Raw genomic sequence first — 24322 nt, forward strand, 5'->3', positions numbered from 1 at the left:
CGAACAGCAACACCCGCACGCATATTGGCCGATCAACTGCCAGTGCACAGCCGGACAGAGCTCGGTGAGAGTTGCCGTATGCTGTTGTTACCCCAAAACATGGCTCATGTGAAGCTTGATGTCGGGACAATATCCTTTTTTCTTCGTTGTTATGCAATTGAATAGCATCTATTATTTCTGTAAGGGCTCGCCACAGCGTATTTATTGGACTGCCCAAGCATCCGCTCACATTAAAGCTGAAGTATTCAAGGTTACAGAAACGTAATCTACTAATCTAGATTATGATTTAATAGTTCACCGTTAACGTCTCTTTTGATTTACTCTGCGCTCTATGTGGCAGGGCTCAGTGGCACCAAATTAATGCTTTGCTATATAAGAGCGTCGAGAGACCAGTCTGCGTAGCACCGCTCAAGGTTTCAGACACACAACACTTTTTTGGCTAACAAAGCATATCGTGCAATGCGCGAACACCGCGGAAACCGAAGATTAAATATTAAATAAACAAGGCAACAAAGATTTTGTTCGTCTATCTCAGTTGGTAGTGAGTGTCTGTTTTATTTTTTCATCAATGCATGCGTGTTTACAGGGTTTATATTTCTTTTCTTTTACCTCCTGTTTTTCGTTACTTCTGTCACCTAAACGCATGGGCGTGGATAAATAGTCGCCCTCGGTAGCCAGAAACCAAACATGTACAAACACAATTGCATAAGAGGGCTAAAAAATGAATATATGGTCAGGAGCTATATAGTACTGTATTGACGCTGTATTGATGAATTACTGTACTGTATTGATGAATGATATCTGTTGTGTTTAGCGACGGTAAGAAGAACAACAAAGCTGATTCCTGGGCTAGTCGGTACGGTTCACTCATAATGGAAAAGCCTTTAGCGCAATTCAAAAAATACAGGACAGCGCTGTCCTGTGTCTCTGTCCCGTCCCTGTCTTTTCTGAATTGCACTAAAGGCTTTGCCATTATGGATAAGAAGAAATAAGCTGAATTTGTAAACTACCCTTAAAAATTATATTATGTGGTTTTACGTGCCAAAACCACGAATTGATTATGAGGCACGCCGTAGTAGGGGACTCCGGGTTAATTTTGACCACACGGGGTTCTTCAACGTGCATCCAAATCTAAGTACTCGGGTGTTTTCACCCCCATCGAAATGCAGCCGCCATGGCCGGGATTCGATCCCGCGACCCCGTGCTTGGCAGCCCACCACCACAGCCACCAAGCAAACGCGGCGGATGCCAGCAGTTCTTCTGGAATGCTATAGAAGCGCCAGTCTTATAGTCAACGCATGCCTTAGGAAGCAAGAGGCAAGAACGTAACAAGGCCTTGAAGTTCCTCCTGACGTCATAGAAGTCGGGCAGCGTCTGCTAGTGACTGTATATAGTTTATTGATAAACAGCGATCACATTGCTTTTAATGGCTTAGTCTTGATAACTTCCTAAGCAGGCGCGAACACACCTTATATTAAAACTCGTGATGTTACACTACCGCACCAGTGAAGCGCACGATTCGAAAGGGAAATTCAGCCCTTGATTTATTTTTTTTTTCTTTTACAACCACCCATTTTATTGCTTCATAAAAGCACGTTAAGTCTTAGGAACAGCGGCAGGTTAACAAACTCAGTGTTGTTCTTCACGTAGTGTCCCTTTAAAAGATCAACATTTAGTTGAATGTAGATTTCGTTTTGTGTCGTGGGTTCATTACCTCCGCCTGTTGACTCACTCACTGCGGGCTCGTGTTATTCCAGCGCGATCGCGCCGACGCCGGCGTGCTGTGTGGGCTGCGCGTATACGGCGGCGGCGCGGCGAGTGCTCGCTTCTCGTTTGCGAGATTGCGCATCCCGAGAATTACCGTCGCAGCCGGCGACTGTTCACGACACTCTTCAAGTATTTCGCATGCGCATTAGATTATACGCTGTAGCTGCGGGTGTCCCCGCTTCGCAGTTTTTAATAAAGTGCCGCATATTTCAGCACTGAAGACATCAACAGCCGTCAAGCGAATCATGCTCTAGGCTGAAGTCAAAGTCGGCCCGAGGGCTGCAAAAGGCTGCGTCAAGAGAGCTAGCAACGGAGAAGGTGGAAGACGACGCGGCACTGTGGAGATGGTACGGTCTTCGGGAGGCGCATTTTCGCATCTGGAGAAATTACGACTTTAATTGCCTATGCAGTAGAAAAATTCGGAAACGATAGTGGTTCATTCGGGCCCTTAGAGAAAAATGCGGCTAATTCAGCGGAAGACACCGTAAGCGAAATCGTGATTGATTGATTGATTGATTGATTGATTGATTGATTGATTGATTGATTGATTGATTGATTGATTGATTGATTGATTGATTGATTGATTGATTGAACACACATTTGTTACCACTTTGTTACCAGGTTGAACTGTTAAGGGACAGGGTGGCGTGAAGCTAGAATCACCGCATGCAAATTAAACACATCATTGTGATTCAAGTGATTTCCGAGAACACATGCCCTATTGCATGCCTGGAAAGGCGTCCGGGATGTTCCTCGCCCAAATGTCATGTGGTACATCCACAGCCGCCCTTTACTGGGGGACTAGAAATAGCGTAGCAGACGTGCTACTGATAATCACTCCATCCTGCATGACGACCTGAAACGCTCGGTCAAATTCATTTGAGAACTAATACTGCGTCTTCTAGTCTTACTATAGCACCTGCGTGTTTACATAACTGGTTATGCGGTCAGCGACAAAACGGGCAGCAAGTGCTACGCGCCATTGTAAAACGGATACTTTGTGGCCAAAGGACCCCTTGAGAAGTTCTTAGTGCACAGTTCTGACTCGCACACGTTTTGCCAGTACAGTTATTTGGTGCTCACTATCCCAGGTGGGAAGACGAAGAACCTGGCGGCAACGATGCCAAGAGGCGCAAGAAGTGGCACACGCTGGAGCACAGGGGACCGCTGTTCGCGCCCCCGTACGAGCGATTACCGCGCCACGTGCATTTCTACTACGAAGGTGAGCGCACTTTGGCGTTAAGTTCTCGTGGCATTCCCGTACGCCAGCTGTTAGGGGCGCTTCATCCAAATTTCATGGCTTATTGCAATGACGTCTTCATCATCTCGTCACCTATTCGTCTTGCAAGATTCAGCCACAGTACGCCTTCGTGCCGTCTGCGCTAGTTGGTTTATGTTCATGGCGTGATTAGCAGCGCGAAACACCGAAGCGGAGGAATAACAAGTCTGTGTATGTTCGTGTTCGTCGTGCTTTCGACAACCTTTCGTTATTTTTTTCCCCCGCTTCGGTACTTCGCGCTGCAAATCACGTCACAGAAATATTCCTTCGCGTTGCGCCTTCGTGTGCCCGCGTTGCTATTTCTGTCGTATATTCAGCATTCACCCCCCAGGTTTCCCTTTATGGATTATCATCGTGCCGTCGTTGTCGTCTTGTGGTCCTCGTTGTCCTCGCCGTCGTCTTTCGCGCAGCCACCATTGCTATAGGCGGCCGCCAAGGCTTTTCTATGACTGACCTCTGTATTTCTTTTTCGTTATGCGGTAAACTCTCGTTATAACGAAGCCACTTTATTCTAACTTTATGGTCCTGACCACAGTACATGTATTTTAGGCAAAATTACTTCAAGTGTAGTGACATCGCACTCGGCTTGCTGCTGCAATTATATATATATATATATATATATATATATATATATATATATATATATATATATATATATATATATATATATATATATATATATATATATATATATAGACGAGAAGAAAGGGTTTATTGACCAGTTGCCTTCACCCAAAAAGATCACGTTCTCGTGACGCCTGCGGCAAAAAAGACGTTCCACGTCCGCCGCCAAGGTCTGTGAGTGGGGGCGCTGGCTAACACTCCCAGGGTTCTACTAGTACACATAAATACCCAAGAAAGTGGATGGGGAAACGCCGCCGCGGTAGCTCAATTGGTAGAGCATCGCACGCGACATGCGAAGGTTGTGGGTTCGGTTCCCACCTGCGGCAAGTTGTTTTTTCATCCACTTTAATTTCCATTAATTAATCATTACTTTATTTCATTTATTAAGCACATGCAATTTCCCCTATGTTGTACTTGGTGTCAGTGTTTGTTGGGTTCTCATTATGTGACTAATATATATATATATATATATATATATATATATATATATATATATATATATATATATATATATATATATATATTATGTGTGTGTGTGTGTGTGTGTGTGTGTGTGTGTGTGTGTGTGTGTGTGTGTGTGTGTGTGTCATTATAAATCATGGAGTTTCACGTGCCAAAAGCACGACCAAGTGGCACGCCGTATAGTCGAGGACTCCAATTAATTTCGACCCCTGGGGTTCATTAACAATACTGCAGGTACGTGGCGGCAGCTTCTTCGCGCTAGCTGCATCACGTGAGTGAGTGAGTGAGTGAGTGAACTTTATTGAACGTCCAGCGAGAACGCGAACTCGTCGCGCACCCGTCCCACGTCGGGACCGGCAGGTCTAGCCAACTGGCCCGGTCGCGGGCACGCCGGACAGCCAGGATTTGCTTGTCTACAGAGGGGCAAAGCGGCTCTACGCAGAAGCGAGTCCCACTCCTCCTTCCTGAACTTGGGGAATCTCGACCCGCACTTCCAGAGCATATGTGCTAGAGTGGAGGTCTACCCGCAGGACGGGCAGGCGTCGTCGCGATATACGTCGGGTAATGTAGAACAGCCAGACACGGATATGTGCCGGTCTGTAATAGTCCAAGAGAAACGACTTGCACCCTATTCAACTTGAGGTGAGGGAGTGGAAAGACCCTTCTAGACATGAAGAATTCCATAACTTCGTTGTGAGTAGCGAGAGCGTCCCTGTGGTCGGATGGAGGGCAGTCGATCGGCGAGCTCGCGCTCAGCCTCGTAAGCAGACTCATTGAAGTTCGGGGGAGCACCCTCAACCGACCCTACGTGAGCGGGAAACCAGTGAATCGACTGATGCGTGAGAGCATACGTATACTCAATACGCTAAGATGACGACCAGCTTGCTCGGCGATGTAACCCTTCTGAAAAGCCCTAACTGCCGTTTTGGAATCGCTATAGATCTCGAACCCACGATCGTCTATAGCAGGGGAGGGCGATGGCGGCTTGCCCGGCGACTTCGGGGTCTGAAGTGCGAATTGAGGCGCTATTGGAAATCTTGCCGCTGGAGCCGACTACGACGACGGCAAAGGTCTTCCCATTGCTGTACTGTACGGCGTCGACGAAGCTTGCTGTGATGTCTTGTTGCGTGATCTGATTGAGGATCGCTGCTGCTCTGGCTTTGCGTCTGCCCTCGTTGTGGACGGGATGGACGTTTCGGGACACGGGGGCCCCTTCGAACTTGCCTCGAATGCACTTAGGTATCGGGGTACTGACCGCATCACGTGATAACCGGCAGAAGGGACAGCTGTCCACGGGCATCACCAGAATTTCGCCACCGCCTCGAGTGTGACTTTGTTACAATATACTTTTTTACGAGCTACCGTGCTGCTGCTGCCGCACGCATATCCTCGGAACTACGACTATTTTATAGCAGCTCCGCTTTTATCGAAATACTGCTTACAACTATGTAATTTTCCTGTCCCGATAACTCCGTTATAACGATGTTTGCTGTAATATGCACACACAAAAAAAAATGTATTCCGTGCACGTGCAGGTGTCACGGTGAGACTCAGCGCCAAGGCTGAGGAAGTGGCCGGCTTCTACGCGCGCATGCTCGAACGTGACTACACGTCCCACAAGAGGTTCAACGAGAATTTCTTCCGCGACTGGCGGAAGTGCATGAATCGCAAGGAAGCGGCGCTCATCACCGACCTGAGGAAGTGCGACTTTGGGGAGCTCAGCGCACACTACGGGAGAAAGGCGGAAATGACGAAGCAGCAAAAACAGGCCAGTGTGCGCACGCTGTATACGCGCGCGCGATCGGCGTATGCCTTCGAATGTGTGCCACGCTGAAGAGGCACGTCGTGTGACGCGCAATCACAGTTCGTCGCCCGTTGAATACCGAAGACCGCAATGAGTTTTTCCACTTGAACGGTCCTTTCCCGAATTTCGGAAATCCTCAAGCTTTCATTCATAAAAATGTTAAGGGAAGTGTTGCGCGAACGGAATTAAAATTATGGGGTTTTTACGTGCCAAAACCACTTTCTGATTATGAGGCACGCCGTAGTGGAGGTCTCCGGAAATTTCGACCACCTGGGGTTCTTTAACGTGCACCTAAATCTAAGTACACGAATGTTTTCGCGCCCATCGAAATGCGGTCGCCGTGTCCCGGATTCGAGCCCGCGACCTCGTGCTCAGCAGCCCAACACCATAGCCACTGAGCAACCACGGCGGTTTGCGCGAACGGAACTCTAATAACGCAAACGCAGTACAATTTCGTGCAATTACGATGCTAACGATGCAAATGTAGCGCGATCACGCAACAGTTATAGCACAATGACGCAAATGTCTCTATGTCTGTATGAACGCTACACGAATGTGCATTCAATTTATTACACACGACGCACGTGTCTGTTGCCCAGCATGCTGTCTCCTCCGCAAGACAGCTGCAGCCCGAGTGTGGGGGAGGAGTCAAAGGCAGCCTTGATAATGGCACACGCGCGTACCACGCAAACAACTTGATTCAAGCGAAAGCCTGCGCGCCCTTATTTTTCGAGCGCTCAACCACCTCGCCAGCAGCGACCAAGTTTTGAGTCTCATCTACCGCGTCATACATGAACCCGACAGAAGCGGGTCGAGTCGGTTTGTCGGGATGGAATCGGCCTGTCGAGTTCACGTAAACACCGTCGGGTCGCGTTGAGCGAGCATCGAGTCGGACTGAGCCTTCCAGACTGCACGTGGTGGGTTGGCGCAGCCCGACCCATCTGCAGCGCGCGTACGGGTCGGACCAACCAGCGCTGAAACCTGCGCGGTACCAATGAGACGCCAGCGCTCTTATGTGCCGGCAGCGGCAATTGTAAAAGGACGAGGCAGGGACCAGCACTGTTCAATGCAACTTCCTCCACGTGACGGTAAGAGCCACGAAATACGCGTTGATGTTTCGTCTCGACGCCGCTTGCCGCCACTGTCCACACCCGTCAGAAGCGAGCTCACGTAAACGTGGTCGTGTCGGGGCCCGGTCAGTCCGATTTCTGACTCAACCCCGTTCGCGTTGGGTTCGTGTAAGCGAAGCCACAGGTCCACTACCTGCAGCGTAAGCGAACAGAGCCCGTCCATTGCAGCTTCCTCTGAAATGCAGAGCGCGCAAAACTGCCACAGGAGAAAAAAAGAAAAGAGGAGGCGCGTGTCTAGCGAGGTAAACATGACGAGGTTTTCGGCTTCGATATCGGAGAAAGCAGGCGAGAAATGTCGCTTGCGGCCGACGTTTGCGGAACGTCGTTTGCGGCACGAAGGGACAGCTTTCGAGGCGCATCACAAGTAACCCGTAAGTTATACCGCAGACTTTGCCTGCAACACAAGTCAACACAAAAATTGAAGAAGCACGTAATCGATGAAGCCGACCACCAAATAAAACAAAAAAACGTTTTTGATACTTGTCATGGTGCAAAAACTGCAGCGCCATTTTACCGTTTGGTAATATTTGTATGAAGCTTTACTGGTCCACTACGACGAATGATTATAAATAGTATTTATTTGTTTACGTATTTTCAATTATGCTAGTCCTTTTTGTCGGCAGGCGATGAAACTTCAGAGAGACAAATTGGCACAAGAGTACGGCTACTGCATCGTTGACGGCCACAGGCAGAAGATCGCCAACTTCAAGATAGAACCACCCGGATTGTTTTGCGGTCGCGGACAACATCCCAAGATGGGCATGGTGAAACGCCGTGTTCTGCCCGAAGACGTCATAATCAACATTGGAAAGTGAGCCCTACAAATGGCGCTTCCGAAGTAACACACCTTCGGAGTAGCTGAAACACAACTATACGCGGTGTCCCAGCTAACTTTAGCCAGAGTTTAAATATATGCCTATGCACTCTAAGACGACGCGACCAAATGCATGTTGCTGACTATTGTATGGAGTAAGTCGCACTATTTTTGCATTCTGCTTAATTGCACAATTAGTCAATATTACTTAACCAACTTCGGAAGCAACGAAGTTAGGCAAAAAAATTCCAATTAGAATTGTTGAGCGCTTTGCAAAACGTCCGCTTAAACAGTTTCTATATATATATATATATATATATATATATATATATATATATATATATATATATATATATATATATATATATATATATATATTAAGTATCTGTTTTCTCGCTTACTGCTGAGGCCTGCGAAATAAAATAAAAAAAAAGAATGCCAAGTGACATACCCACCTGCGCGTCGTGATTGCCGCGCTCCCAAACATTTCTCGTACAAACGAGCAAAGCATATCCAGCAGGGCGTGCTGCCGCTTACAGGGCAGTGACGCAGGCGTTGGCTATGCGATTTACGCCACCGACGTGCTTCCCTTGCAGCAGGCCCCGCTAGGTGCTGTGTTCGTTTGAATCAACTCGAAATCAACTTTGAAATCACGGCGCGCAATCTGACATGTCAGGTGGTATTGTTTTATTTTCGCGGGCGTCTGCGGTAAGCGGCAAAACATTAATGCGTAATAAATAGAAATTACGAAACTGCTGAATCGAACGTTTTACGAAGTACTCTACAAATATTTAATTGGAATTTTCTGACTAAATTCGTTGCTTTCGAAGATTGTTAATTAATCTTGGCTAATTATGCAATTAAGGAAATACAATAAGTAGTGCGGCTTACTCCATACAATAGTCAGCAATGTGCAGTTGGTCGCGTAGTCTTAAAGTGCATCGGCATATTTTTATGTCTGGCTAAGGTTAGCTGGGACACCCTGTTGAAGGAGACGATACATTATTTGACGGTCAACCTCGCTTCCATGCGAAAGTGGGAGATGCGCGAATGTTTGATTTGTAACCCCCCCCCCCCCCCACGCCCTCTATAATTTTGTTTACCATAGGCAGCCCGTCTCAGTGTTCTCAAAACGATCACATAAAGAACAGCGACCCAGGCTTGCGCGTCGCTTCTCATGCGACGCTGCTGGCGTTATTACGCCTGGCGCTTGAAAGCTCGCACCATGCAGGGGCACGCTGTATCCGTGAGAATTTCTCTGCTTGGGCCCATTCTCTTGATGGGGCCATTCAGCTGTCTCGGGCGCAGATGTTCACCGCATTCGGCTACGAGCCGCAGACAAAAAAAAAGGGGGTTCGAGTGGCGACCGCCGCACAGCCGCTGCTTGGCAGACCGCACCGGGAGCGAATGCTCTTCGAATACAGCCGAATCACTTCTGCAATAGCGTTGTCGAACGGCAGATTGCAATGTGGACGTACAAACAAAGAAGTGCAGTTTTCAAACTATACAGTGGTTCCGTAGGTTCGCTCGCTGGAAAGCGAAATGCTGCACATGCATGTCGCAGGGAAGCGCCGGTGCCGAAGCCACCGCGGGGACACAGCTGGAAAGAAGTGCGCCACGACCAGGGCGTCTCCTGGTTGGCCTCGTGGAATGTCCTGGGCCGCACCAAGTACGTCACGCTCAACGCCAGCGCCAAGCTGCGGGCGGAGATGGACGTGCGCAAGTTCGAACTCGCCCGCAAGCTCAAGTCCCGCGTGAACCGCATACGGCGCAGCTACAGAAACGGCTGGGAGTCACGAGACGTTAGCGTCCGTCAGCGGTCCGTGGCGCTCTACTTCATTGACAGGGTAGGTGTGGGAGCGAGCTTTGAAGTCTGATTGATTGACTGACTGACTGATTAACAACACAATGAGGGCACCACAAGCGTTATAAATGGGCGTTCACTCGAACGCTGAAGCCGAAATGCAGTAAACACTCGTAATAACGAAGTCGTCGTCGCGGCATAAAATTAACTTCGTTATAAGCGGAAATGCGTTAAAAGCAGAAAGGCTCTAAAAGGACAAACTGTAAATGCGCGGCGCGCAATCCAACCGCGCGAGGGCTCACGCCCATGAGCTGATGCTTGCTTCGTGTTTCAGTTATCACGACAAGTTGCTGTTAGCCTCAAGCAACTACGGTCACATGATGGAGTAAACTTCGTAGCGCTCCTTTGTATGACGATACGCAAACGGTTTTTATGCATGCTGCACCGTGCAGTCTCTTGCAAATTTGCCGCTTCGCATTTCCTACTAAGCGAAGTCCAGCGCCACTGCGCTGAATAATGCGGTTAAACACGCATTGTTACGACTGGCATTTAGCCCTGTTGTGCCTGGTGGTCCTTCTTGACAAAAGATGCAAACCGTAGACACAAGCGTTATAAATGGGCGTTCACTCGAACGCTGAAGCCGAAATGCAGTAAACACTCGTAATAACGAAGTCGTCGTCGCGGCATAAAATTAACTTCGTTATAAGCGGAAATGCGTTAAAAGCAGAAAGGCTCTAAAAGGACAAACTGTAAATGCGCGGCGCGCAATCCAACCGCGCGAGGGCTCACGCCCATGAGCTGATGCTTGCTTCGTGTTTCAGTTATCACGACAAGTTGCTGTTAGCCTCAAGCAACTACGGTCACATGATGGAGTAAACTTCGTAGCGCTCCTTTGTATGACGATACGCAAACGGTTTTTATGCATGCTGCACCGTGCAGTCTCTTGCAAATTTGCCGCTTCGCATTTCCTACTAAGCGAAGTCCAGCGCCACTGCGCTGAATAATGCGGTTAAACACGCATTGTTACGACTGGCATTTAGCCCTGTTGTGCCTGGTGGTCCTTCTTGACAAAAGATGCAAACCGTAGAGCGTGCAGCTATGGAATGCCGTTCATGTTGCTTCGTCTTTTCAATGCCAAAGAGCTGGCGACGAAACCTACGTCACATCAAGATAATTGACAAGCGATTATGTATCGCGTATGCGTCTGTTCAATGGCCCACGGCTGACGAACGAGGCGAGCTTTGGGTCCCCAAATGATGAAGGGGTCATCGTCTTTGTGCAACCTGCTAATTCCTGCTAAGAGCTATACGCTGACGACTTCGTCGGAACAGCGTCGACCCCAGTTTCACACAAAGTCCCATTTTTATTGCATCGTGGGCGCGTCGAAGGTTGTACACCAGAAGCGGAGTCCGGCAGAGTGGTGCGACACCATGGGTAGGATTTTGCAAACTTTGAGACAGTTCCTATAGGCCGAGAAGAAGGATACTGAATTCCCTTGACGAGCGAAAGGGGGAAACTAATTGCTGCGAAAGGGAGAAACTAATTGCTCAAAAAGGGGAGCTGCAGTGTTGAAGAGTGTAATCGGACATGTAAAGACAACATGTAGTAAACAATTACCTAAGCTCTGGACTGTCAGAGCTCGCTCAATGTATTTTCTCTATAGTTATTAATTCCCAAATGTTCATGGTTTTTCTCAAGTTTCACTAAACAGTTTGCTGACTATACCTCACTTTGTCTCTGCCGATCATCATCGAGGCCTTCGGCTGCCCAAGGAAGGAGCCGCAGCACCGGCCCGCTACCGCGAGTACCCTGGGTCCCAACGGCGTATGCCACCGGTCTACGGTCACGACCGCGACAAACTTCGAATAAAGCGATTTTGTAACTAGATAATACTCTAGATAGGTCGGGGTAGCCACGGGAAAGTCATTGACTGTTTTATATATTTCATTCCATTCGAATAAGTGCCAATTGATAGTCGGCGCATGCGCACTCCCGCTTGCTTTGTCCTATCTGTAATTGCGCTGTTACCACAATTTGTTCAAGTATATTCCATTCGGTGCGGATTTCTTGAGGACGACATCAGCATGAAATCACCAACAAGTAGAAGTTGCGTTTATGGTATTTTGGACGCCCGCAAAATAACAAAAAATATACGAAACTTATTTCTCTTTCCACTTGTTCTTTCTCATTTCCTTCCTCTCTACTCTTCCTCTATTTATCTTTCTTCTTTCTTTCTCTACTTAATTCTTTCACATTTCTCACTCTCACCCTTTCTAAATATAGCTCTCTTTTCTCTCTCTTTATCTTTCGCTCTTTCTCTTCATTTATGCAGCTTGCGTTGAGAGCCGGGAACGAGCAGGAAGAGGGCACCACTGCCAACACTGTCGGCTGCTGCTCCCTGCGAGTGGAACACATCGCACTACGTGAACTCGAGACAGACAGCAAGGATGGCCAGTTCCTGGTGGAGTTCGACTTTCCCGGAAAGGACTCCGTCCGATACGCGAACACAGTTCGGGTGGACGAGCGCGTCTTCAGGAACTTGGAGCTTTTCATGGAAAACAAAGAGCCCAAGGACGACCTCTTCGATTTGCTCACTGTGAGTGAACCACGGTGCCCGCGAAATCAAACCAGTGGCTACGAAAATTTCATTCACAACCTTATTTCAAGTACACAGCGTCCACACTGCATTGAGTCAATGCAGTGAGACATTTAAGTGCAAATTAGTCCTTCACTGAGGCAGAATACCCGTTGACAATGAACAGCCATAATTATAGACGCCATATACTCTGCAGAGTCGGTGGTTTCTTGCGTTGAATGTGATTTGTAATGTTCATTGCAGACTGCTACCCTGAACAAACATCTCAACAAACTCATGGAAGGGCTAACTGCAAAGGTCTTTCGTACTTACAACGCTTCTATGACCTTCCAAAAACAACTGGATATCCTGACTGAAGGTAATGAGCAGCGACATCTGGCACATATGAAGGAAAGCCCTGGCACAAGGGCGTCGAAGAAACACAACCAAGTCTTGGCAACAGTGAGATGCGAAAAAGAATGAAAAACAAAACAGTCACAAATATACCCCTACTTTATGGGAACTGTCAATGACAAACGTAGACTGTCGACTAGGCAAGACTATAACTTCTGAACAAGTGCTTGCACAAGGCCGTTTATCGCTAAGCGACAAAAAAAATTAAATAGGCTGGTTCGGTTGCCTTGTTTTTTTTTCGTTTTTGTTTTTTCGTCGCACATGCACATGTTCTCAAAGGCCAGATTTTCAGCCCTATCATAGCTAGTTAAGAGGAAGCTTTAGCTCGGATCCAACTTTGATACGGCCTATTCAAATACATTTAAAACGCAATAACGGTTTTTGTGATATAACCCCCGGATTGATTTAATGACATTTGTTGCATTTGAGAGAGAAAGTTAAAGTCTAGTGACTGTTGGAAGCATAATTTCGATTTAGGGCCTGAATTTTGTTAAAAGAATCTTCAAAAATTCAGAAGTTTGAAAAATATAGAAGCACGGTGTTTCCAAACTAATAGCTCTGCATCACGAACAGATATCGCGATTCTGTAAACGGCATCCATTATATGATTTAAAGCGGACAAATTCAATATGTCAATTTATATTTTATGTCAATTCGTACAAGGGTTCTTCAAAAGATGTATTTTCATATTACAAAATTTTTTGGGGATTCATGTATGACATCAATTTGTCCGCTTTAGATGTACTATTAGATGCAATTCACAGAATTGTGATGTCATTTTTCATTGCTGAGTTACAGAGTTGCAAACCTGATAGTTTCGTTTTCTGAAAATTTTCGATTTTTGCCGATTTTTAATAAAAATTGAGGACCTAAATAAGAAATTCGAAACAAACAGTCACTACATTTTAAGTTTTTCTTTTAAATGCAACAAACTTCTCCCAGTTTGGTGCAGTGGTTGCCAAGAAAAACGAATTCAGATAAGAGCACCCGAGCTAAAGCTTCCTCTTAAGTCTCAGAACTGTTGTGGATCTACAGCAGACACCCACTATATGAAGACAAGAAGGCACACGCCAAATTCAGCTGTGCAAGCCATTGTAGGCACCGCGCGGTTTGTGGCACGTTCACCACAACAGCGCGTGGCCAGCGTCGATCTTTCGCAAGCTAACTATTGCTCAATGAGCGAGTTGGTGCATCATTTTCTTGTCTCGCTCTAGCGAAAAGGGGCGGGTGACAGGATGATCCTGTCACCTGTCCCTGTTCCTTCATACTCAAACTGAGTTGCGCTAAAGCGAGACTTCTGCAAGGGGCAAGAACTGCAGATTCTTCTGTCAGCAGCAGCAAATTGCAACGTTTGCTGCTCTTCATGCTTAGTGCATGCGCGGCCATGAGACGACATAAAAATTCTCCACCTTCACTGTACAAAACAAAACTACTAATATCGACTTTAAATTTTGTTAATTAGTAAAAACTTAACATAGGCATTTACTTTTCGGGCATCCTGTGTATGTTGTACTGGTTTCCTGCTGTGGGTAGACCCGTATAAGCTGTTGCGTAATTGAGCGCGAAGGCTCACTGCTAAATACTTCTCCCCGACTCTATACTGTCAGGCGGTATGTCGCTACCTGAGAAGCTGCTGGCCTACAACCGAGCCAACAGAGCAGTCGCCATTCTGTGCAACCACCGACGAGCAGTTCCTAAAAATTTCGACAAGCAAATGGAGAGCATCCAAACAATGGTGAACATGATGTCCACCTACTTATTTACTTATTTGCTTGTTCGAAAATACCTTAAAGGAGCACCCTTGGGGCATAGAACAGAGGGTGATCATGAAATGTATACATACCTATACAGTAATGAATAAAAACACAAAACCTAAGTTATATAAATACTATAAGTGCGGCATCTTATATTCAATTAAGGACACATAAATTAATAACACATAGGAAAATACAGTTGGAAAATATATACCGTGAAACTAAATTATGATACATGAAGTGCTACAAGCAAGGGTGTCATCTGAACACATACACACACTAACAGAAAAACACTTGATACGAAAGGTGCAGCGGGTTCTTCGCAACATCAAAGTAATGAGGGAGTAGACTTACAAGAACACTTGCACACGGTAAAAAAAAAAGAAAGAAAGAAATAAGAAAAAAAAGATCGACAAATTATCAGTGATACGCTAAGCAATAGAAATAGTCAGTCTGTACCATAGAAAATGTTACTTGAAGCTGGAAAACAAAATTGAATCACAACAAGCAGTGTTTCTTTTTTCTTTTTTTCTTACTATCGCTGCAGTTAGCCAGCCTAAAAAGTGAACGTGCGCAGATGTCTTTGGACAAAGCACTTAACATCTAAAGCTCTGTGCATGAGACATGCATAGAAACAAATCTGCCACCGACAGCGTGTACAGGCGGGTGGTAGTTTAAAATTTTAAACACCGAAATTTTAGTAAGTCCACCACGTGTTTGCAACGTTTAACTGTTGAAGAAGAAAATTCAATAAGTTATTAGCAGTAGTTCCGCTTTTGTCGATGAAAGCACTCTTCTGCTCAATATAGCATGCAGTATTTTCGCTAGTTACGTTAAGGATGGAGTAATCACTGCTTGGATCAATCCACATTCGTATCGCTTACTAAGCATTGTCCGTGTCCTCCGATACACAGATAGAGAAGAAAGAAGAGCAGATCCGAAAGTGCGAACTGGAAATCGAACAGCTGGAAACTGGTTGCAGCAAATCCAAGTCGAAAAAAGAAAAACTGTGAGTGATCCAGCCGTATTTCTCATACCTCCATGCAGGAAGTGGGGTATTTATTCTCTAGCAACATCGCCTTTATGGGTTGCCCATTGACTATGAATAGCCATCAGAAGCAGAGGTGGCGAAATTAGCGCGTGCGCGCCCGCTGTGGACATGGCGCCACATAGCCGTCGGATGGGTCGAATGCTTTGACATGACAGTGTGATAAGTTCGTTCCTCATTCAAGCACGTCGCTCAACAAGTCGCGATAAAGGCGATGATCAGAGCAGACTTTCCTGTTGAACCAGAGGTGCACATCTGGCCGTTGCCACAACCTTCTAAAGGAGCATGGATGTAAATACACCTGCGAAATTTTGGTGGATGTTAAGGAGCATCAGCTGGTCACAACTGATCCGAGGACGTCCTCCACAGCGTTTCATCAGTCGAACACCTTTATAACGAAGTGCTTATTGGGCCCTCCGAAACCATTAGTTATACACGTCACTTCGTTGTAAAGGTTACAACAGAACCAGGACGGAATTATTCCTTCATTACAGAAGTCATTTCGTTGTAAAGATACTCAACTATACGGCAGCTATAACATAGCTATAACTTTACGTTCTATATGGCGTACTGATTGCTTTTTGTGGACTGTCAAATATTTTTAAAAATCACGGGCTTTTTACTCTTCTAATCTATGTGTCTCAAAGTTAAGGTGCGCCTTTGGCAAGTTAAACCCAATGATTATTAAAAACGTAGAGATGACAATGAGAATGCACTTGCATGTTAGTGCGCGGTCAGTATATATAGCATAGTGCTCAGAACACGACATGCGTGTTCTGAACAAGCAAGCTTGCCTGTCTTGTACTGCATATGCTCCATAATTTGATTATCTTCTGCAATATGAGGATGCTACGTCATAAAAAAGTGAAACAACCGAACCAAAATGAGATCGCCACAAAGTACGTCATGTCTCACCCAGGCGGTTGAACAGCAAAAGGAACCAGTTGCAGAAGCTCCAAGTGCAGCTGGACAAATTAGAGTTTCAAGCCATGGACAAAGAGGAGAACAAGGATGTTGTCCTTGTTACCTCGAAGCTCAATTACATCGACCCCAGAATCAGCGTTGCATGGTAAAAATTTTTCCCTGATAGGCCTACATGTAGTACATTGTAGTGGGCACTTGCCCTACTCACTGTACTACGTGCCAAGATTACTGATATTGGCACGTTGTCGTGACACTTTAGTTGTGACGGAAAAACACAGTCAAAAGCATTACGTGAAAACGTTAAATATTTATTATACAAGCCTGTGCCCATCAAAACAAGTGGCACTCATATCATTATGGTATAGGCGAGCACAGTGGGCGATGGTCAAAATATGATCTGCGAGTCAAGCACGTCAGAATTTTTATACATCACTCATCGAATCTTCCACTGTAATCGCCGATGCTAATGTAAGTTCTAAATTAATGTATACCAGTATTCCCGTCGAGCACAAAATTTGATTACACAAAGCTCGGCGACAACACAGACAACAGGTACAACCACGAATAACATTCGAGAAACTTGAGAATAACTATGCGTGTCACTATCTTTCAACAGGGGTACACCTCTGGAACCGTGTATCGAATTTCTATGCGCGGAAAGTTTGGGATGCGTGCGGTTGCGCTGTTTTTACACTTGACATACACAGCTATGAACATTTTCGGTAACCATTTCACATATACACTGTGAAAAAAAAATTGCACCCTTTGGGGCTTGTCACACAACAATGATCGTCATCTGCCTTGCTTGCGTTTACTTTCTTGCGCTGCGCTCCCTACTTTCCCGACAAGAGTGTGCCATGCGATGCTGGTGACGCGCATGCCGTTCGTGACCCGGAATCGTACGCCAAGCGCGCAGCGAACGGAAAGGCACGCAATTGTGAATATCCTTGTGGGACAAAATAAGCCCCAAAGACTGCAATGTATAAAAGCTACCTTTTGTTTGGATAAGAACATTTTCAAGTGTTTATGCGAAAGCGTCAAATGGCTCATTGAGCCAAAAAGCCGGTGTCTCGAGCCTGTAGCCGCAAAACGGCACCTAAATTCGCATCGGCTGCGACGCCACACTATGAGCACGCCTCGAAGTAGCACAACCTGAAGTGTCGCACATGCGTCAAAGCGAGATGCAACGTTTACTCCTCAAAGCCCGATTGGCCTTCGTCGCACCAGCGTAGTCAGCGAGCATTTGCGGTCATTGATCTCTTTATGTTTACCCGTGCATGCGTGACAGTGGTGGCTAATTTAATTAGTAAGCAAATGTTTACTGAAGTTTACGCGGCCGATAAAACTACGAGCCTCATGTTGTGTATTTGTCTAATACTTTGCCATCACTATCAATGCTTCGCCTTTCGAGTGAAACTGCGACTTAAAAACGCCCAAGCTCTGCCTTTACCAACTGTACAAGGACTCAGTAACTTTCATTATACAAAAGGGTATGATTTGAAAATAGTTAATGCATAATGTTTATAAGTAAACTAAATGAAAAGTCAAGTCAGGCCTTCAACTTTGTATAAAGCATTGCGAAAAGTAACAGAACATGAAATATAAGAAGGCTCTGTTCACGGTTACAAACCTATAATGCGCTCAAATGTTTCACTTTTTTAAAAGAAGGTATCTTGGAGAAATGGCATTTTATGCTTACCTTGCAAACATACTATTGTTTTATAAACAACATGCAACCGTTTCATTAGAGGTATAATGAGTTGGAACTACTAGTTCATTAGTAATGAAACTCTTTACAGAACAAATGTAAGAGTGGCAACATCGCGTGTGCAATGGGTCTTCTGTTTTTTGGTAAAACCCTATAATTCCGGAATTTTGCACCCCGAACAAAATTTACGAAAATCGAACTAAACCCCATTTCTCATGCAAGAATGCCCTTTTGTAGAATATAAAAATAAATGCAGGTGTTACAAAACTAATGAATGCTGCATATCGTTGTCAAAAAAAGCACACAGTAAGGATATATCACACAATTAACATTACTTATATATGATAGTGGTACATGCCTCGTTTTTGCTTAACACACAGGCAAAAACTGGCATACATGAAAGTAGAATATATTCAGCATCTGCTGGCCCTGAGTGAATAATATTTTTTTTTTGCCACATTTACATGAACATGACGATTGTGCATTGCATCGCATTTGCCGCCCATAGCGCACATATAAATGGGGGTAATGCACTAGAAAGCGAATTAACGCAGCGCTGATGTTGTTCTGCATTGGCAACAGTGTAACCATAGCTGCAACGTTGAGGGGATCTTTACCCAACTCTGTGTTACGTTCAAAGTGTGGCCGATTCGTCTGTTTGGGATTACATTAACTTTGTTGCAAAATGGCGTATTGGAAACCAGTAAAACAGGACAACAAAAGACAAGGCCGAAAGGCCCCAACAGGTCTAAAATGGATACAGAAATGCTTTCCATGCGTGTGATAATGTACTACATCAACAGGGGGCTTACATGATGAAAAGCTATCACACCTCATGCGAAGCCTGTGCACTACATTTTCCCGAGTTAAAGTTAAGAGAATAAAGTAAAGAATGGATTGCCAAACAAGTCTCCTTTTCCAATATGCTATAATGAGGATCTGTAGAAATGAGTTCACTTGATTTGTAAGAAGCTCTTTTTGCCATTACATGTTTCTGTGACTGATGTTGCTTATTTGTAAAGGTTACCAAAAAAATCCCGTACTTTTGGCCACCAGGCGAGAAAATCTCCAATTTCTTCTGGGTTTTGCTCTTCTAAAACATTGCTCGATTTTTACCCTCCAAATTTCAAGAAATATAAAACTCGAAATCATAGGACCCTAAAGATGTCAATTTTGCACGTTGTATGTGCCTTAAAATTTAATGATGATATCTCACCTCATTGTTGAGCAATAAATCAGTGAACGTAGCTTTCACAGCTGCTACTTCCACCCTTTTCCTATCACAGTGTGACGTCTTGAATGGTGGAATTTGGGATTATAGATGAGCTTGCGGAAATGCATTTATGCTGAAATAAAAATGGCACCGTTCTCACATACCTCCCTCAAAAGTCAACAATATCTGCTCACTGTCCTCTCAATAAAATGCTTATAATTGAAATTAGAATAACATACTGCGTAGTTTTAAACAGTAGCTTCCCTGTGTTGATCCAATCTTTCAATCCAGAAACGGTTTGTTTGTCTCTACAAGGGACAGGATGTGATAAACATATAACAAATTAGCTTATATAGCCATCTGCACAATATGTGCCAGTGACCGACTCTGTTCTAGGAATTTTGCAAAACAAAAACAAAAAAAGCGAACAGTACCTAAATAGCTACAATACAACCAATACACATTTTAAGGGCATAATTCATTAAAGCAAACTTTGCTCTGCCTTGACCTCCTGGCCTTTGGCAGAGTTTTAACAAAGTAAAGTGAGCCAATCCCAGAGACAGTATACAGTGAAAGCTCGTTAATTCGAACTTCAATAATTCGAATTTATGGATAATTCGAACTGTACGATTTGGTCCGGCCAAGCTCCACAGAAGTCTATGTATAAAAAAAGTCTGTTAATTCGAACGCGAGAAGGTTCCCTCACGGATAATTAGAACTACGCTTGCCTGGCACACGGCCAGAGAAACGCGCCTACTGCCTACACACAACGCTGTATTGCCTCCGAAACGGAGAGAACGGCGAGAGAGGGCAAAATCAGAAAATAATCTTACCGACGAGGGGTCAGCCAGAAGGCAGCGGCGACTGCCGCCTCTCCGTTCTACGTAACCTCCGAGACTTCTTGCCCGTTGCGAATCTCGGAGGCTTTACAAATCTTGTACAGCTGCTAATGTGCGGAGATGGCACACCAAGCGCCAAAACACAGCGAATCAAATACGTCGCAGCTGCGCTTGCAATCAAGAACCAACAAATCAGGACCTTCGCCACCTTCACATGTTCAGCGCCTTTGTCTCGGCAGTTTTCATCGGTTGTGCACCTTTGTTTTCAGCTTAGGAGGTATCGGCCGTCGCGATTCATTGTGATGGTGTTAAGCCTCGACTAACGTTCATTTCGGTGGACATCGGTGGTGTGGCACAGTCGGACCCAGAGCTTCGACTTGAAGATGGCGTGTGCCCGCGGCACAGGCCATCACTTTATGACTCGCCAAATTTCTGACATGCCCTACTGCTTCCAAATCGCAGTGTACTGTTGCTCTCCTTCACTTTCATTAGTTCGAACTTTCGTTAATTCGAACTGAAGCGGCTTCCCCTTGCGGTTCGAATTAACGAGCTTTTACTGTATGAGGTCACATGGCGGTCATCTTGCACTTGCTTCATTCTCAACAAAATCTTGGTGGATTTCAATGTAGACAACACTGTCTTTTGCAGTCATTATTGATTGTTTATATAGGAGATTTCATTATTAATTGTGACTGCAGAGTACATGTATCGGCAAAAGTGGACACAGTTCACTCTCAAGGTACAACGGCCTTAGGGTACTCATGTGATGTTAGTCTCCGTTTTGTTTTTACATTCACAGCTTTCGCAGCTATAATCAACCGAGATAATGCGCAGCTTTTCATCATGCTAGCTGTACAACATTGTGGCAGCTGTGAATAAATCAAAAGATTGTATTGCTAATTTGTAAGACACAGTTATCACTCAGACAAGCACTCACGCAACCTTTATTCCAGGTGCAAGACATGGGATGTCCTCATCGAGAAAGTTTACAACAAGACGCAGCGAGAAAAGTTTTGCTGGGCGATAGAGACAGCTGACCCAGATTTTGAATTTTAGGGCCAAGGTCCATTTCCTTGCATGTCATAGCAATTGTTGGAGCAGTTCTGGCAGTTTGAACTTCTGGCTGTTAGCCCAAAATACACCTCCCACAAGCTTAACTATAGCAGTCACTGACCACTACTTGGAATGCGAATTGCATTCAAAAATTGCTACCGATGGCTTGTTTCCTTTAGGCGGACAGGACCCCTACCCCCTCCATTTTTCTGTGGTGCATGAACAAGGGCTCAACCCATATAGGTTCAAGCAAAGTCATTTTCATTCCAAGACGCAACCAGTGATCTTGCATATTGAATCTAACCTTATTACGAACTCTCGCCTGACTATCTTTGTTGAACCTTCTGTGCAGTACAGATATGCCCGTGATATCACTGCGTGGTGCGCGTGCAAACCCTTCGCAACTGCCTTCTTCACTCTTCCTTCCGAACGCCATGTAACCAGCAGAGAAGGAACCTGTGCATCAACAAGTGTCTCAGTTCTGCCTTTCCGTTTCCTCAGGGTTAATACAGTATGCTTCCATTTATCCACAACTTACTTTTGTCACTTGCATAAAAGGCAGTCTTGACATGTGCGCCATGGGAAACTGTTTGACAGCACTGGCACACAACTTTACAACCAATGAATGGCATCTTGTTTGCACTTCGTTACACATGCATGTCACAACCTTAATGAAATGCCAATACAGTTTCCATGCCTTTACATATGTCCGTTTTGGCAAATGACTCTTGTGCATTATCAGCACAGTATCCTTAAAGTGACTAGGTCTAGACTGGTGTGATGCACTTGGCCTGTCACCACCACCAGCATATTTTATGTATATTACAGCAAGAAGGCCCTTCCCAAAGACCTCGAATTACTCCTGTCTTGTGCCAGCTGACACCTTCCCATGCTTGCAAATTTCATCCCACCACCTAGCTCTCTACCGTCCTCCATTGCACTTCCCTTGGAAACCGTTCAGCAACCCCAATAGACCACCGGTCATCTGCTTTACATATTACATGGCTGTTATTACAATAGTACATGTCTTTGGCTGCAAGGTCTCGAAGTTCTTGAGACAATGTGCAAAAGTTTGCCACCAGTGTCATAAATGCCTAAATCCCTGTGGCGACTATGTGAGAAAGTGTTCAAAGATTACATTTAGAGCCTGCATTATATCCAAAGATTTATCTCACATGAATTGCTGCCTTTGAACTTGGAAGCACCTTCTCGTAAATTGTCCATTATCCCACACAAGGTGGCGGAGCCCGTCCCGTATATGCAGCTTTTCCTTGCAACGAATGTGTCAAGCGCACAAAAATTATCGGAAAAAATTTATTTGCCACAAAGCAGCTTATGGAAATAAAAGAATGCCAAACCAGAAATCAATGCAAGAAACAGCAGCGCACAACTCTCCACACTATGATTTCTACATGGGCACAACAAATAATAATGAGCATATAGCAGTTGATGCCAAGTACCGTTTTGCACATCTACCAACTCGCAGGTTGTACATTTTGTGTAGTTAAAATGCAACCAATACCATGGCCAAATCATACTTAGGCTGTCTAATGCTTTGCCAAGAAAAAGCAATACACAACAATTCAATGAAGTTTCACTCTGACCATGTGCACTTATTAATACTAGTGCACAGACTTCATGAAGGCACAGCAATTGGATGGCACAGTCACCACTGTTCTCTTCTTCAGTCAAATCAAGTATAGCACAATGAATACTGCCTGCTGAAACTCATGTTTACTGTTGTCACAACAGCTAATGCCACAAAATGAGGAAAAAAGGTAATAACAAAGAAGGCACTCATAAATGAAAAGGCAACACGAAAGAATGTATAGAAAAAAATATCACAAAGGCTTAGAAATGCTCAAAACAGGTGGGAAACCACTATCACAAGCAGCAACGCACTGCAGAAATTTGCACAGAAATGTCGTTGCCAGCTCGCGCAACACAACAGCCAATGCACGTATTGCTACACACAAATGAGTACAACACAAGAACAACAGATTCAATCAGAAAAGCCTAGCTCTAGTTCTGCTGGATATTTGAATGGGAAAACAACTATAAATAAGAAAGGTACTGTTAAAATGTTTAATTTCACACATTAGCAGATTACTGCAGCTCAAATTTTCGAGTCTGCCAGCCTTGTACCTATAAACACTCCTGTCCTGCTCCCCACACATTTTTATAGAGGTATTCCTTTGTGCTGTGCGCAAGCACACTGCAAGTAAGTACGACACATATAGTGTCAGAAAAAATGTGAATCAACGCTATTACATACAGTATGTACACATCTGAGGCCAACCCATACCCTTGCTACCAATAATTTTCCAGCATCTAAATACCACTAGTGTTTCAACAATATTTAAATTTTCATGGAAAAATTCCTTGGAACATGGGCTGCAATTTATGAAAAAGTCGGGAGAGTTCCATAGGCACATTTCAAATGATATGCAGAGAAAACAACTACCACACCACCATTGTTTGCAAAATCTGTCCAGTTACACTTTGCTCAATCTTTTTAAATCTGAGGATGTCCAGCCACTCCCTATATATTACTGCACTACCGACATTGTTGAAAAGTTCATTGTGCAGACTGCAATAGCACCAACAAATCATGACAAGCTAGTCGCATGAGTATTTTCATGATCACAAACATTTAGGGCAACAGTGAACCCAACAGAAAAGTTGCTCTGTTTATAGGCTGCCATTCACACACAAAAGCAATGCTCCCTACACACCACACAAGTGATACAGCTTTTCTGCAGGCTAGAAGTTTCTCAGATGGGACACATCTAGATCTACTGAAGGCCTTACTCTCACTGAAGCGATTCTCTGGTTGCCTGGTCTCCAGGCAGGTGGAGACCAAGAAAAGGAAAATAAAGGAAATAAAGGGAAAAGGTGGTACCCACCTAAGTTAGCCCAAACTGACCTGCTTCTTTGTGGCAGAACACAACTTTTTTCTTTTATAAAACTTCCTCCATACCTTGTGGTACAACCCATTGCCTTATCATAATACTTCTAGTGAGCAAACAGGAGTATACTTTGGAACAACAGGAAATGACTGGACAATAGAAAACACGAGCACAGACTGTGCAGATGTCTGTTCTTGTCCG

The 24322-nt window shown here is 44.9% G+C and overlaps 1 protein-coding gene across 3 annotated transcripts; it reads left to right on the top strand.

Annotated features, from left to right (window-relative positions):
• LOC135898271 (DNA topoisomerase 1-like) lies at positions 1-24278 on the top strand. Of its 3 annotated transcripts, XM_065427134.2 has the most exons (11): positions 1987-2114; positions 2859-2989; positions 5668-5900; positions 7690-7877; positions 9445-9727; positions 12017-12280; positions 12524-12638; positions 14281-14408; positions 15342-15436; positions 16395-16544; positions 21113-24278. In XM_065427134.2, exons 3-11 carry the CDS (start codon positions 5724-5726, stop codon positions 21213-21215), a joined length of 1503 nt encoding a protein of 500 aa, XP_065283206.2. In that variant the 5' UTR covers positions 1987-2114; positions 2859-2989; positions 5668-5723; the 3' UTR covers positions 21216-24278. The 3 variants fall into 3 exon arrangements, with proteins under 3 accessions (XP_070380563.1, XP_065283206.2, XP_070380562.1); XM_070524462.1 differs by lacking the exons at positions 5668-5900; positions 7690-7877 and adding an exon at positions 1-64 and having other exon boundaries at positions 1981-2114; XM_070524461.1 differs by lacking the exons at positions 1987-2114; positions 16395-16544 and having other exon boundaries at positions 2865-2989.
• The last annotated feature ends 44 nt before the right edge of the window (positions 24279-24322 follow it).

Source organism: Dermacentor albipictus, chromosome 8 (assembly GCF_038994185.2).
Source record: "Dermacentor albipictus isolate Rhodes 1998 colony chromosome 8, USDA_Dalb.pri_finalv2, whole genome shotgun sequence".
NCBI lineage: Eukaryota > Metazoa > Arthropoda > Arachnida > Ixodida > Ixodidae > Dermacentor > Dermacentor albipictus.